This window comes from Drosophila rhopaloa, unplaced genomic scaffold, assembly GCF_018152115.1.
Source record: "Drosophila rhopaloa isolate 14029-0021.01 unplaced genomic scaffold, ASM1815211v1 contig_167, whole genome shotgun sequence".
Taxonomy (NCBI): domain Eukaryota; kingdom Metazoa; phylum Arthropoda; class Insecta; order Diptera; family Drosophilidae; genus Drosophila; species Drosophila rhopaloa.
In genome coordinates this window covers 8,440,190-8,455,237 of record NW_025335047.1, presented here as the reverse complement: position 1 = coordinate 8,455,237, position 15,048 = coordinate 8,440,190, and the positions used below count along the sequence as shown (strand labels likewise).

Here is a 15,048-nt window from a genome sequence, read left to right as displayed (position 1 = left end):
ACATTGTAGAAAAAATAACATCTATGGGAATATACAACTATACAAATAAATATATGTTTTATCAGATATATAATAATATCTTGATATAATCGCAAAAAATCAAATTGATACTCCCGAAAATATAACTTAACATTTTCTTGGTTCCCAAATTGATAATTTTTTTCATCAGGGAGTACACACTGTACCTGTAACGTTCTCTTTCCGCCGGCTAGACCAACGTGTTTACTATCACCATTATCACTCGAATTAGCCACAATCATTTAACGAATCCAAATCCAAATACAAATACTCGGAATGGAACTTGGAAATCTAATGACTGGCGGGAAGTGTATTACTGTTGTGTATTTGGTGTGTACTTCCAATAAGTGATTATTCCATTCTTTAATTCATTGATTTGATTCCAGTTGTGGGAGCCAAAACTGAGGGGAGCCACTCAAGCTGAGAAGAGACAAGAGACAGAGAGAAGAGAGTCTTCTGGACTGGAAGCGAGTTCCCCGAGAGAGCCATTTTGTATTTTTTTTGACGATCGCACTTCGGTTGCTCGGCAGTCATTTCATTTCCAGTCCAGCAGAGCAGTCACTTGTTTTCGAGTGCTGCTTGGAGTTGGTCGCTCGCTTGCTGCGCTCTTAGTTGTTGTGACTTTGGCTTAGTTCATTTAGTTAGTGCCTCCGTTTAGCTGCGAAAAGGCTGAAAAAAATATCGCGTTGTCGCCGCCGTCGCCGCTCTTTGCTTGTGTGCTGTGTTTGTGAGTGCCGAAAAGAAAAAATATATACACATATATATTAAAAAAGAGTTGCTATTAAGTGAAAAAATTATACACAACAACTAAGCGAATAGTTAGAGAACGGTTACTGTTGTTGTCAAGGGGCAAACGAATAGCATCTGGTGGGCATAAAGCCTCAATTGTGTGTATTTACACTCGGTGCTACCTCACTCATTTGCATTGTGACAAAACAAAAGCTGCCGTTGTCCCACAGACACAAAAACAATTAAATTAATAACTTAAGTAATAACATCCACACGAACGCGCCGGCAGTTGGAATTATAACAAGAAACATCTTAAAAGTTGATGAATTTTTTTTTTTTTAAATAGAAAAAGGCGATTCACAAAAAGTCAACTGGCAAAAGATCACGAATCGCGGTACACACACATTTCCATTTGTCGCAGGCGGAAAACAAAAATCACATACAGTCAAACTTCTATAACTTGGATTTCCACAAGACCTTCATTTCACAATCTTAACGCAAACTTTAAGCAAGTGATTTTAATTACTTGTTACTATATTACCACTTTTAATAATCTATAGCTCAAAACCATTATGAATTAAAGTTGTTTATTAAATTAAAATTGGTTTCCTTAATAGGAAAAAAACTTATATTCAAACAGTAATTTGTTACCACATTTTATAACCAATTCAAATAATTTTAGAACATTCTTTATTTTTCAAAAAAAAATTATGCTATATTTCTTAATTTTAATTGAGAGAAAAATAAAAAGGTTTGAGTATTTTTTTTTAATAAGAAACGATAAAACTTGAGAGAACTGTAATTATTATATTTTTTTAAGTTCGACTTACAGTTGTTAGACTGTACTTACTCACACACGTCACCGGCACACTCCCACTCTCGCACACACCCACCAATTCGCGCCCACGAGCTCTGGAGATTTGCACAAGTGCAAAGACACAAAAAAGAGGCAAATGAAACGAAAGAGGAAAAAAACAAGAGATATTTTGTTGCCAGCCTTGACTAGAGCGAAAAAGCCCAAACTAAAGTAGAGTCAGTTAAATAATTACTCGGAAATTGCACAACGTTGTTTGATTGCAGCCACCGAAAAAACAGATACCAAGTCTTGAATAAAAAAAACCCCCAAGACCAGTCGTAAAATGTTTGATAATTGTGGAAAGACATTCAGCTGATTGTGAGACGGACGTAAAGACAAAAAATAATTATTATCAGTGAGTGGAGTGACCGTACTTAGTATTCTTTATGTTCTTCGATGCAGGCGATCCAGTAATAAACAGAAAAAACAGACAAATTCACGGAAATGGATTACATTGTGAAGGCCTACAAAGATTGGAAACTGCATTCGCAGGTAAGCAATCGAGTTAATAATACTATACACAACCAAGGTTAGGGATCGGTTGGCGAGGTGTCAATCCACTTATAAATTCATAATTATTGTGAACACAAGACACAACAGGAAGCTGACAATCGGCTTACAATTAAGGCGTATACAAATTACAAATGGAGGGTGGCAAAGCAACTTACAAATTAATCTCAACAATTGAGACAATTGGTATTGGTGAAAATGTACAAATCCTAAACATTCAACTCTATACTCTGCTAATTTGTGGTTTATATATTTGTAAATAAAATTATTATGTTCACAAGGAGAAGTGCAAATTTTTATTTAATTTTGTATTATCATTATTACTATTTTGTAAAGACCATTTCAATACAAAATTAAGGACGCAAAGTATTTCACGAAAGTTTGTGCTTTGAACATGAAACTTTTATACATTTAAATGTGTACAAAAAGTAAATTAATTTGCTGTCTTTTACTCCCGAAACCCAACTTTTTCTATTGCTTTTTTGAGCTATAAATCTGGGTTTCTTTTTTGATCTTAAGCTCCGAGCTCTCTAAAATATAGCACTCATATCTTATGGAACTGGCAACAATCTAAACTTAACGGCTTTTGCCCTCTCGAAACGTTCGCCTGTGGCAATTGGTTAAGATGACGCCAATATTGTGGCTTTCTTGCAGAAATGAACTCAACTTCTGTTGGCTTTTTGTCTGATCATTAATATTTCTTTTGCATTAATATTTTTCTGTGGATTCGCGTGGTTGGGGAGAATGCGAAAGGCTTTGGAGTCACGGCAATAAGCGGTCGTTAGCTCTTGGCTTCAAGTTGTGGCTTTCGGCCAGAGTCTAAGCAACTGCAAGACAGTCGCGGCCACACCAATAGTTGGTTGTTAAATACATAAAGTATAGACAAAAAGTTATAAAAACCAATTTCAAGGTTCTAAATTTGATGAAATAGCGAAGAGCTCATGTAGAAATTAATAACATATTCAAAAATGAATTTATGGCAATTCAATAAAAATTAATATCAATGAAGTATAACTTTTTCTTAAATTTTATTTGAGCTATCATTTTACATATAATTTTTTTAAACAAATCTCATATTTTGACCATGAGTGTGTTTTCCCCAAGACAAACACCACGATCGACGGCCAGAACTTGGCTTATAGGAGGGGAATGGGAAGTGTCTGTGTGGCGGCAGTGCTTAACCGCATTTAAGAAAGACCTGGCCAAAAGACACTCGGCAACAGCCAAACAAAATAATAAATTATTCTGTGAAACACGATCATGTCGAAATGGTCTCGCATTACCCAAGAAAAACCACTCTGAATGAGCGTTACTCTTTCGATTCCTCGGCTTCTTTTCCACTCGCTCGAGTGTCGTTTTATTTATTTATTTATTTGCTGTGCACTGTGAGTGTGCGAATATGCTATTGGGATTGCGAATCCGAATGCGAATGCCACCAAAGTGTGCTAAGATCGTGGCCAGCGAACCAATGCGATGAGTAAGCCAGCAGCGAATACATCTGGCCAAAAGCAGCTACAGCCACCAACTTATGCGGTTCTCCGGTTGAATTGCAAATGGCCAATGAGTGTGCGAGTGTGGAAAAATAGCAGTGCAGCACAACCAGTGCACGTTTAAAAAATAATACCCAAATTGGTTAACAGTTTGGTACTTTTTCACAACAAAACACCAGACTTTTCTATGATATTTGTGGCACAAAGCTTAGAAATCGTATGTGGTTTTATTAAAAAGTCAGCAATAAGGTAGTTTTCTATTTTTGGAAAAAAAGAATAAATATCTCCTATTCATTACCAGTTTTGTATTTTTAGCTAATCAAATATAACAACTTTTAGATTGGTTCGATCTAAAATAATGCAATGACGTATTTTATAGGTGATTTTATTTTTGATATTTTAAAGTAACTTTCATCTTGTTATTTTAATTGATAAATTATAAAAACTGGTTAACAGTTCTCGATTTCAAACGATTTGTATCTGAATTACCTGACATTTAGAATATCAAATGGATCTGTTTCATCAATATATTGCTAAATTCGACTATAATAATAACTTTTTTAATTAAATAACTTTTAAATATTAGAAAAATATTTTTTTTCTGTGTTGAAAGCGAGAACAACAAGTTGAAGCGAGCACAAATTGCATTTTATACGCTGACTGCAGCCGCTAATTGGGCCAATGCACATTGTACAAAGTATAAAGTTAATTCTTGCTTCGCGTCGCATTCCATTTGGGCTTCTAAAAATATCCTTAACCTTGGCGATATCCTCTTTGGCCGAGGGTTCAATGCACCCTATCCGGTTTTATGGAGCCATCTTGCAGCTGGGCTTTTAGCCCAGTCTACACTATCCAACTTTGTCCTTCACTTAGACATGCGATAGTCCAAACATACACAACATTTATCAGTTGACTGGGGCACATTTACATTTGAATACTGGTGTAACCCTTCGCCTGATTGCGACCATGCTGGCTAGCTGTGGGTGGTTTTGGCCTTCGTTAATCAGTTAACTGCTCCGCACCTGCAGCGAACCGAAAGTCCCTCTGATTTGGTAATTGTTTGCATGCGGGCGGCCTAACAAAACGAGGTTGCTCTATTACTGACGGGTATTTGGCGATAACTTTAGGTATAATTAAGTACAACATCAATTTGGGTCACGCGCAAAAGTTTAAGTCTGGCATTTGGTACCTATTCACAAAAACCATTAAATTGCACATAAGTGGAAGGAGTAATGTATCATTCCATAATTCAAATAACAATTAACACAAGCTTAAGAAATTATTAATGGAAATATACATAAAACATTTAATATTTAAACATATACATTACGTTTCAAATACTGACAGAAAATATAAAATATAATCATAGAAAAAGCTTTTTAAACAAAATAAATTGGCAGTTAAAACTAAATTGTAAACCAATAATTAACTGAAAGTCTGAACTTCTCATGTTGTTTTGCACCTGTTAACTTTTTTATGACCTGCTCTAAAAATATATTTCGTTTAAATGCGAGTAAAAACATGGTTCCTTTAATTTTTTGCAAATAAAGAAGTCACGAAAACTGATTAGTGAGGTTTAGGTAAATATAGAGAAAAAAGTTATGAGAGATCTCAAAGTGCAGGTTATATACATATAAAAAAAGGGAACATTTTAATTTAAGTGACACCTCATGGTCCCAAAAAAAATCACCGCTTTTCTGAGGAGTGAAACCCCAAGATCATTTCGGGGGATGCCAATGAGTCAGTTCAAAGTCTTTGCGATTCGATTCTCGGAGATAATTATCGAACGACGTTTCGCTTCCTGTTGCACAGTGTTATTTAAAGACTGGTTTTCGGTTGGGGTTTTTTTGGATATTCTATTTTCCCATTGGGGGTTATTTGCGATTACTGCTTTTCTATATTTAAGTTTTTGTTTGTTGGAGCGGCTGCAACCGGTTCGAATTGCTTTAAATAAAGCGTCAATCTACAGAAATTCTACGATTGATATGCGTGATTGTTTTGATTGTGACGGCGAAGCCGACGGTGCTGTCTTTATAAATACGAATAATCAGCATAAGAAAGGAAAACAATTCCGAAAAAGACAAGAAAGATAAGTCAGCATTTGTATCAGAATAAATAGACCCAGTTTTCGGGGTTTTGTTTGAAGACTTGGCTTGATTTGTATGTGGAACATTAGCCTTGACTTTCACACAGAAGTCTTATCGGAATTTAAACGTGCTGATCGAACGATTTGGGGCTCGAAGACGTAAATTTCCAAAACCCTGAAAAATTCCCTTGTATGTGCATTGTTTGGCGTACCTATATCTTTGATCGCACCTCATATTGATCATAAACGAAGGCTGCACCCTCTTTGAACAAAGGCGGCAATCTTATCAGCAAATAATATGTCACCCAAAACAGTAAGAATGAAAACAAAAACACTTATTGTCGTTCTTCCATTTTGTAAAAACCAAAGCAAACACTAAGCACTAAGAACATGAAAAATTCAATTAGTTATAGTCATATAATTAACAAGAGAATAAATCATATTGATAGTCATTTGATGGCTTCTCAGATGTTTTTTTAATGACATACAACAGTACGAGTATATATCAATATATGTATTATGAAACCAAGCGAACAATCAATCATACGCTTAAGTGCAACGTCATAAAGAAATAAAACAACGTTAATAGAGATTGATAATACTGGTGAACGTACTTTGCCTGCAGTTGAAGGGTCCCATTTTCCACTTGTCTAACAAACTTGAGGAACTGTCAGAGTATTTTGAGTTCTTGAAAATGTTTATATTACTAACTGTTTTGCACACAACCCCAAGACATTTTTAAACTCTCGTCATAATAAATTTCTAACCGCAAGGCAAGAAAAATATTATGAAAAAAAATATTATTAAAAATAAATTGTGCTAAATAAAATATTGGATAATTTCTATAAATAAATATCCGTAAAGAATTAATCATTAATATTCCCGATTACAAGTTATTGAAGGGTACATCATTTTAAAATTCATTAGTTTCTTGGTAATTTTTCTAGCGCCTTAAATATTTTGAATATCATAAAATGTCACGTTGATAAGTGTTTTAATCGTTTACATTTTGCACGTAGCACCAGAAACTGAAAGCATGTAACATTTTAGGGAAATTACTTGGCCTTCAATTGGACAAATAACAGGTGCTAAATCAACTTAACAGGTCTAAAATGCCAAGTCAGACAATATCTTCAGAACATTTACTTACACTAGGCTAGCGTAAAAACAAAACCCACGAAGAGCCAGCGACCCATCCATTTAATTTATCGCTAAATATAAATAAACTTAAATGAAAAGACCACTTAAGTCCCGGACACTTGACTTATGGGCGGGTTATACAAGCGAGGCATTGATATCGCCGTGGACAACTTAAGCCCCGGGGGCATTAAAAAGTCAATTCTTTTGGGGACTTTCCTGGTAATTCCGTGATAAGACAAAGCATGAGGTTGGTGATGGAAAAGGATGCAAATTTTATGGCATTTAAGTCAAGGTTCGGTGGGTTTATGACCCGTGATCGATCTACTAACAAAGGCAACATTGTTTACATTGCTTAGAGTTCATTGTGAATCAACTTTACTAGCTTTTAGGCCAAGGACTTGTAAACTTTGTAACTAGTTGTGTTCGCACACAATAAAAGCCACTTAATATTATTCATTTTATTATAAACTATCATAACTATGAATCCTCTTTTCCGATTGATTAAAAAACCAACCACATACCTCTAACATTTAAAAGGAATGAATCATATTTATAGTCATATCTCTTGATGGTCAATATTTACTATCAAGTGACCAAGAAAATCCACAAGAGATCACGTGTCTTGCTACCAAGAAGCCTCTTTGTTTGGCATTATCTCGGCCCTGAGTCGAGTATTGTCCATATATCAACCATAACCAACCTCAGTGCTCCAGATAGTGAAGCGAACACATGCAATATCTGAATAGATATATAGAGCTTCTTATTTCTCAGGCACGTACCGTACATACAAATTGTTTTGGTTGTCTCGTCCCGATTCGTTCCGTTTTGCTGTTTATCAATTTGCTATTCCCAATTTTGGTGGCTTTAATTAATACTAAAGATAGTGCCCGGCTGGCCTGTCGGTTACTTACTTATGTTCAACCTTCGGTTATAATTTTTGTGCGCTTGCACAATTCCATAAATTTTTGAAAATATACAAAAAACAACACCAAACAGCTGCGATCGTGATTTGAAAGGCAGCAAATTGAAATAGATTACAAATGATATGGTTAAATTTATGAGAGTGTGAGCCACATTAGCCGGATAATTTATGGCTCTGATTATGGGCCAATTCGGCTAACTAAAAGTGGTCTAACGTTGTGGCTATGTCGTCTTGACCTTCAGCACTCGAAGTTCTTTGAACGTAGACGTTAATTTCCCATCAAGCGATGAACTCGCTGTGATCTACAGATTCATTCAAATTAGTGACTCACAAAGCGAAGAAGCCTCGGCAGCAGCAGAGCATGTCTGATGTCTCAATATCGGCCGTTTGAGCCAACCACTTCGGTTAGAGCCAAAGTGCCAAAAAGCATTTAACATTCATTTCTGCGCCAATAAACGCGCACAATAACAAAGGCAAAATACCATATTGTACGATCATGTCTGAGCGCCAGCTCGTGTGCTGATCATTAATCAGGTGTTTTTTGTTTATTGTGCCCGGAATGGACAATTGTGAGAGCTTTCTCCGAGAGTTCCACAGTTCCAGATCTAAATCGGAATAAGCCACAAAAAACACATGTATACAAATCTACCCTTTACTTTATTGTTTAAATAATAAAGCCCTTAAACCCATTGCATGCACTAAGTAGGTAATTTTTCTTACAATTTACATATGAATTAGAGCAATTTGGTCTTTAGTTATAGCTTACTCAAAATAATTCAGAAAAATGGAAAAATATTTCAACGCTCATAAAAAATAGTCCGATAATAATTTAAAAGCTGTTAATTATTCGAGTAAGCCAGTGTAGTATTAGGGAAACTACGTACACCACGTCGTATGAGTATTCCGTCCAGTTAGAACGAGTGGCGCAGCAGTCAGCTCGTGACTGGTTTAAACAATGGACAATTGTTCGTCGCCATGCGCATGTCAATGACCGTCGTCACCCTCACCCCCTTTAGATCGGCTAGATATATATGTACATTATCTAAAAAGCCAGAGAAAACTACTGAGAGCACGAAACGTAGAACTTTCAGGTGCCACAGCAATGTGTGTTTGTTATCGCCGCAGCTTATCTGCAAAATATTTGCCAAACATAAATAAATGGCGACCAATACAAAGTAGGGGAAACGTTTGCAAAAGTCACCAGTTTTTGCAAAAGAACTAAATAAGAGTTACAAAAACTGATAGATTTATAAGTGAAAATCTGAATAACCAGCGCTTAAGGATTATTCTATAAGCTTTCCCAAAGATGACAATTTTTTTACATGTACAAAATAATAAGTACATGACTATCTTAAATGTTTCTTAATAATTTATTTTCTATTTATAAAAAGATCTTCAAAAATGTTAATGTTTTTCAATATTAAAATTTGACGCCCAATAAGATGGTATATCTTTTTAGTTTATTTTTTTAAAAAAAATAACGGTAGCAAATTTATTTTTAAATTTGTACCGCTTTAAAGTAAATAACAACAGATTAACCAGCTGAAATGACAATAATGGCAGGCAAATAAATGGTCCAAAAGAAGTACAAGAAACATTTGAAAACATTTGACAAAATGACAAAGTGTTTTAACAACTTGTTGTTGACCTTTAAACGCGCCCGGTTTTGCCGAGAGGGCCAAAGCCCATAATGTAAATATGCGGTAGTTATTGTACAGGGGCAGTGGCAGTGCAATAATGCAGCAATATTGCGCATACAATGTTCAGCTACCATTAATAAATAAAGTCACATGTTAATTATCAGCCAGCGGCACGTCGTCCACGGCACCGCCACACTAATTTCAATATTTGCAGCAGCTGTTTGGTGCTGGGATAAAAAACAAAAAACAAACTCAGCGGCGACCTGCTTTGTTCAAACAGGTTCGAACCTGACTAAATATATACAATACATTAAAAGCCGTTTACGTAGCGAATCACGTGAAAAAATTATCCACCGCTGGCGGAGAAACAACTAACAAACTGAAAAATTAGCAATGTCTGGATGTTTGAGACAAAGGAAAGGGTAATATAAGTGAGCTCACTTGTGGGCATGTGCAGCTGTCTGTTTAAAATGCGCGCCAATTTGTTGAGTCAGGGTGGCAGCGCCATCTAGTTTTTTAAATCGTACAATTTTTAAAATCTTATTAGGATCTATTTGCATAAAAAAAACCTTATATTCAGATATATATCAATAACAATTTTTTCAAAAAATAATTTTTAAATCTAAGTCAAATAAAATGTTATTTATTTTTTTCCCTGTACATTTAGTTTATATTGATAGCAAGCTCATGTTTTTCTTTCCTATCACTTTGAAAAATTAACATTTTAAGTTTGTGATTTTTAAGACAAATCAACACGAATTCGATATTTATAATATTGAGTTTTGACGTTCAAACGAATATTATTAGAATTTCAGTACCATTTCCACGAAGAATCATCATAACGACAAATATACATATGTCTAGTTGAATAATTTCAGTTTATAAAACGACTGAAAGAAGTTTTAATAAGAACAAATAGATGGTTGACATGCTTCATTATAAAGTCTAATTCTGATTTTGAATTTCCCGCTACGTGTTGGTAAATGTGGCAACGCCACTGGTTCTTCTTCGATGTCCTGCAACACGATTATTTTCCATATATCGATACTATAGTGAGTGGTTAACCCACCTCTGGAGAACACGTAGTAAACACAAAATCAAAGCAAATCGTATCGAAAAATCGCAAATTGCAATAAAACGGGGTAATTCGCGAGTGCAACTTGTAGTGCCAATATTAGTGAGAAGTAGGCGGTGGAAAATCGGTGGGAGGTCGTCGCCATTGCCTCCCACTCTCGCTCTCTATCTCGCTCTTTCTGTTTTGAAAGACCTGTCATGTCTAGGTGTGTGCGTGTATGAGGTGGGGAGCTATGTGTGTGACTGCGGCGGAGTAACTGTAACAGTTGCAGTTACATTTACCGTTGCAAAGGAGCGGCGTTCGGGTGAGTGCGCCGAATAATTAATAAATGCGGAAATTAGTTTCTTTTTTTTATAAGTCAATCGCCCCCAACAAAGACTCAAATATCAGATTGTAATACATATATAGATTTACATATTCGTGGTTGTTACGTTTTAGCCATGACATCACTAAAAATATAAATCAAACCATCTCTAAAATTCCGTTGCAGTTTCAAGAGATTGTACCTGACATGGATGACACGGAATTCATGTTCAACGAGAAGCAATCGATCCGCGACTCCTCGCGCACCTTGAAGCGCTACGGGAGCACCTGCTGCAACAGCCTGAGGAACAATGAGACCCTCATCCGTCACATCGTCGAGAAGACGGATACGCTGCAGGGCATTGCCCTCAAGTACGGATGCACGGTGAGTCCAAGAGGTCATCTTCCGGAGAAAGCTTCATCCCAAAGCATATCTACATACCTCATTGTATTTTTATCTCAGCTCACGGGGAAGCAATAGCGCTCATTTATCACTTCCTGTTTAAAACATCCATCATTTATTATCTATCTCTTTAAAATAATATCCCTGGAGTACTGAGTGAATTTTAATATAAAATCGATTACTCTGCTTATAGATTTTAATCAATGTATTTCTCGACATTGCCATTTTACAAATACCATTTCATTGTTTTTGATATTTTGAATAAAAAAGAAAATTTGTAACCACACATATACCGTTGAATAGTGAGGCATTAGTAAAGGAAGCTCCAACAGTGCACAACTTTATTACAAATGTCAACTCCCAGAGATTTTCACATTTCTTCAGCCTTTTGCGGAAGCTCCACTAGTGCCGATTGAATATATGCTTTCAAATAAACTTACTGGTATATGCTAGCATCGATCTTAAGACTTTATATTCCCTGATTTTACTTTTATAATTTGTACCATATCAACCTTTAGCAAACATGATAAAATCTTCTTGGCATGCATAATATTTTATTATGCCAGGCAAAAGGGTTAGTTTAAACAGTTTCAAAGAGCATTACTGACACGCTAACCCTTTTACATTTTAAATGCTAGCACCACTAAATTTAATTCGCTGAATTGGCTCCTTGACATTTTAAAATGCAATTATTTTGTAAATCCGTAAAACAAATTTATAATTTCAAATTTATATTCCATTATTATAGTTTAGGATTTATACATTTCGATTTGCCCATCTTAGCTTTATTTTTCGTTGTTATATTAAAATTGATTTGGGTCGTTCTTGGATTGTTTCTTCAGGTCAAGTTTTTTCCTCAAAGCAATTACAGTCACGCTAGTCTTTTTAATTCATTATATAAGGTAATCAAATTTTTCCACGTTGAATTATGGATCTTGACGAAATCATTTCACCGTATGCATTGATTTTCCTTTTGGGAAGCCATACTAGTGGTGCAATCACGCGAGCCCTTTGAATTTTAAATGTCAACTCCCTGGGATTTGAATATATCGATTCAATAATGGCAATGTTGCCCCGAGTAACTACCATCTGCTCCCCCAGTTCTGACCGTTCTTAGAATTTACGACCGAACCCACACCTTCTCACAAATGTGGGGGATGTGATAAGTCGTCTAGTGACTTGGGCAAACAGAAGATTGCGACATGTGAGAAGGGACAGTCAGTCTAGAGGTTGGTATCTAGTATCTAGCATTTAGTCTGGCTGTTTATCAGTCTCGTTATCGCAATGGACCTGTGGAAAATGCTGCAGGCCCATGTTTGGAGACACTCTCCCGACTTGACAGATTGCTGCATATGATTTATGTCCACAACGGGAACTCGACTGTTTAGTTAGCACTGGACTAATATTTGCCTAAAGTTAGATTAAGTTTATTGACTGAAAAAGTCTGAAATGCGCTGTAAGCCAAATAAAATCGTTGCCTGCCACTTGACCCGATTGGCCATATACGCATCTTAGCCCGGCTCATCCATCCGTCGATCAATCTCATCCATCAATCATGTGTCAGCGCTGCAATTGCCCGTAATTGATGAGCTCCTCCAACTTACATACACATGTGTATTGCATTTCAGACTGAGCAAATAAGACGAGCCAACCGCCTCTTCGCCTCAGACAGCCTGTTCTTGCGTCAGTTCCTGCTAGTGCCTGTGGAGAAGAACTCGCCGTACTATCCCCAGGTGCCTGGCGATCCGATAACCGCCTTTGATGCCGTGCTGGCCACCCCGCCTGGGACTCCTGATGCTAATGGACAGCGGGAGGCGCACAACAATGCCAATAATCTGAGCCAGAGCAACAGTTTTATAAAGAGCAACGACATCAGCAGCAGTAGTAGCAGCAGCAGCAGTGGGAGCAGCAGCAGCTGCAACACAAGTGGCTCCGGTCCAAGTTCCGGAGTACCGCGATCCGGCGGCAACCAACAGCAGCAGCCCCCACAGCGGCCGTACTCCATTGCCGGGGAGTTGCTGGTGGTGCAGGCCGGAGACGAGGATCCGGAGATGATGCATGGCCACGGTGGATGCAGCGGCAAGCAGAGCAAGAGCTTGGACTCGGTGGCCGCGATGACGCCCGAGGAGGAGAACCGGAAATGCATGAACGACTTCCTCAACAAGATCGACAACACTATTTCCGAGTCGCGCAAATATGTGGAACGCTCTAAGGAGTAAGTATTCCCATGAGAATGCAAATTATTGTACAAGACATGACAGGCATATGATAAAGAGTCTTGGTTCATTCACTTATCAAAAAACGTAATCGTTATTCTACTTATTAAAAAGTTTACAATTTTGAAAATGTTATTTGTTTTCTGATAAATATTTAGGTTTCCTATCCATTGGTGTGTGAAATTGTTATTTTTGTTGTCGTTAGCAATTAGCTCGTCAGTCATCATTAAGTACCGCTTAGTTGTCAATTCTGATTTTATATTATTCTCTCTAATCAATCAATCAATTTTAAAGTTTTTTTTTAAACCATTTGAAATTGAAGTTAAAAACATTACCCATCAAGAGTTTATATGTGTGCTATTATTTTGTCCAATATTGTCAGATAAGAAGTTTAAGCGTTTAGTTGGCTTGTATAATTGCAACAAATCAATGTGAAAAGTAAAACTATATATTTTTGATTTAATGAACATAAATATCAGATCATTCTGTTTACTGTTTTACTAATCTATTATTTTATTCTTCCCATCTAGCCTGGTCAGCAGTCAGAGTGACGCTGATATCTGCATCAGCGCCAGTGCCGACGTTTTCCCGCAGCGCCGCCATCCGCTGAACAACTCCTACAAGACCAACAACAACGACCGTCCGCCGCAGTATCAGCGGCACAGTTCGACGGGCAGTGGGAACTCCTCGGATACGGCACACCTGCTGAATACGACGCAGACGAGGCGTGTCCAGAACTCGTTGAAGCGACTGGAGAAACAGCAGGACGATTTCTTCGAGTTGTAGCATCCGTCTGCTGGTCGAAATCTAGCCTAATTACGCTGAGAGTTAACTTTACAAATCGTTTTTAATTGCCGCGCATCGGAGGACTAGACTACGACGACGTATGTCAGCATGTTACATCACACAGAATGCCGCACTCTAAATGTAATATAAATAATGATATCTATCGACACGTATGCGCGATACCCTTTACCTATACGATTAAACATAAATGTAACTGAGCTAAAACCTAAACTAAACTATAAACCTAAACTAAGCGCTGCACTATGTAAACCTGTAGTACGATGACAAGGCAGTTCTGTTCCCGTTTTAGATCTTGTGTCAGCCCTGTGTAATTGCCGCCAATTTGCTTGCAAGATCCGATCTGATCTAATCCGATCCGATCCGGAAGCCTTCTGTCCTCCTGTCCACCCCTCCTGCCCCATTATGTTTACTTTTTGTATGACTCTAGCTTTAATCACACTGTGTATAATTTAGTTATGAGAATTATTAATGTTAATTGTATATAGTCGCCAGCAACACAACAATCTACTGGACTGCTCTGACCGCTAACACGAAATTGGCCATCTGTTGACGTGTAATTTTAATTTATTCTTTAGCTTTCCAAAGTATTAAAAACCGCTACTGAAAATAAATCCTGTTCTATATAAAACTATAACCTCAATTGTTAAACATCCACCATTAAAGAAAATATATATCCCAGAAACCCCAAAATCGAACTGCACTCATATCGAGCCAAGTCATGTTGTACGTGAGAATGTTTTATAAAAATAAAGTGAGAATTGTGTTGGATCAAATTGAGTGTCTTAATGAGGTGATGAGCCGCAGGAATTTGCACAAGGCGAAGCATGCGCAAACCAGGGGTTAATAACAGTCG

At 37.0% G+C, this 15,048-nt stretch overlaps 1 protein-coding gene across 2 annotated transcripts; it reads left to right on the top strand.

The window, feature by feature from the left end:
- The first annotated feature begins 575 nt into the window (after positions 1-575).
- On the top strand, positions 576-14,968 carry LOC108041933. 2 transcript variants are annotated; one of them, XM_017119999.2, is made up of 5 exons: positions 576-745; positions 2,006-2,095; positions 10,957-11,154; positions 12,801-13,387; positions 13,919-14,968. In XM_017119999.2, the coding sequence occupies exons 2-5, from the start codon at positions 2,048-2,050 to the stop codon at positions 14,172-14,174; spliced, it is 1,089 nt and encodes a 362-aa protein (XP_016975488.2). In that variant the 5' UTR covers positions 576-745; positions 2,006-2,047; the 3' UTR covers positions 14,175-14,968. The 2 variants fall into 2 exon arrangements, with proteins under 2 accessions (XP_016975488.2, XP_016975489.2); XM_017120000.2 differs by lacking the exons at positions 576-745; positions 2,006-2,095 and adding an exon at positions 10,448-10,770.
- The last annotated feature ends 80 nt before the right edge of the window (positions 14,969-15,048 follow it).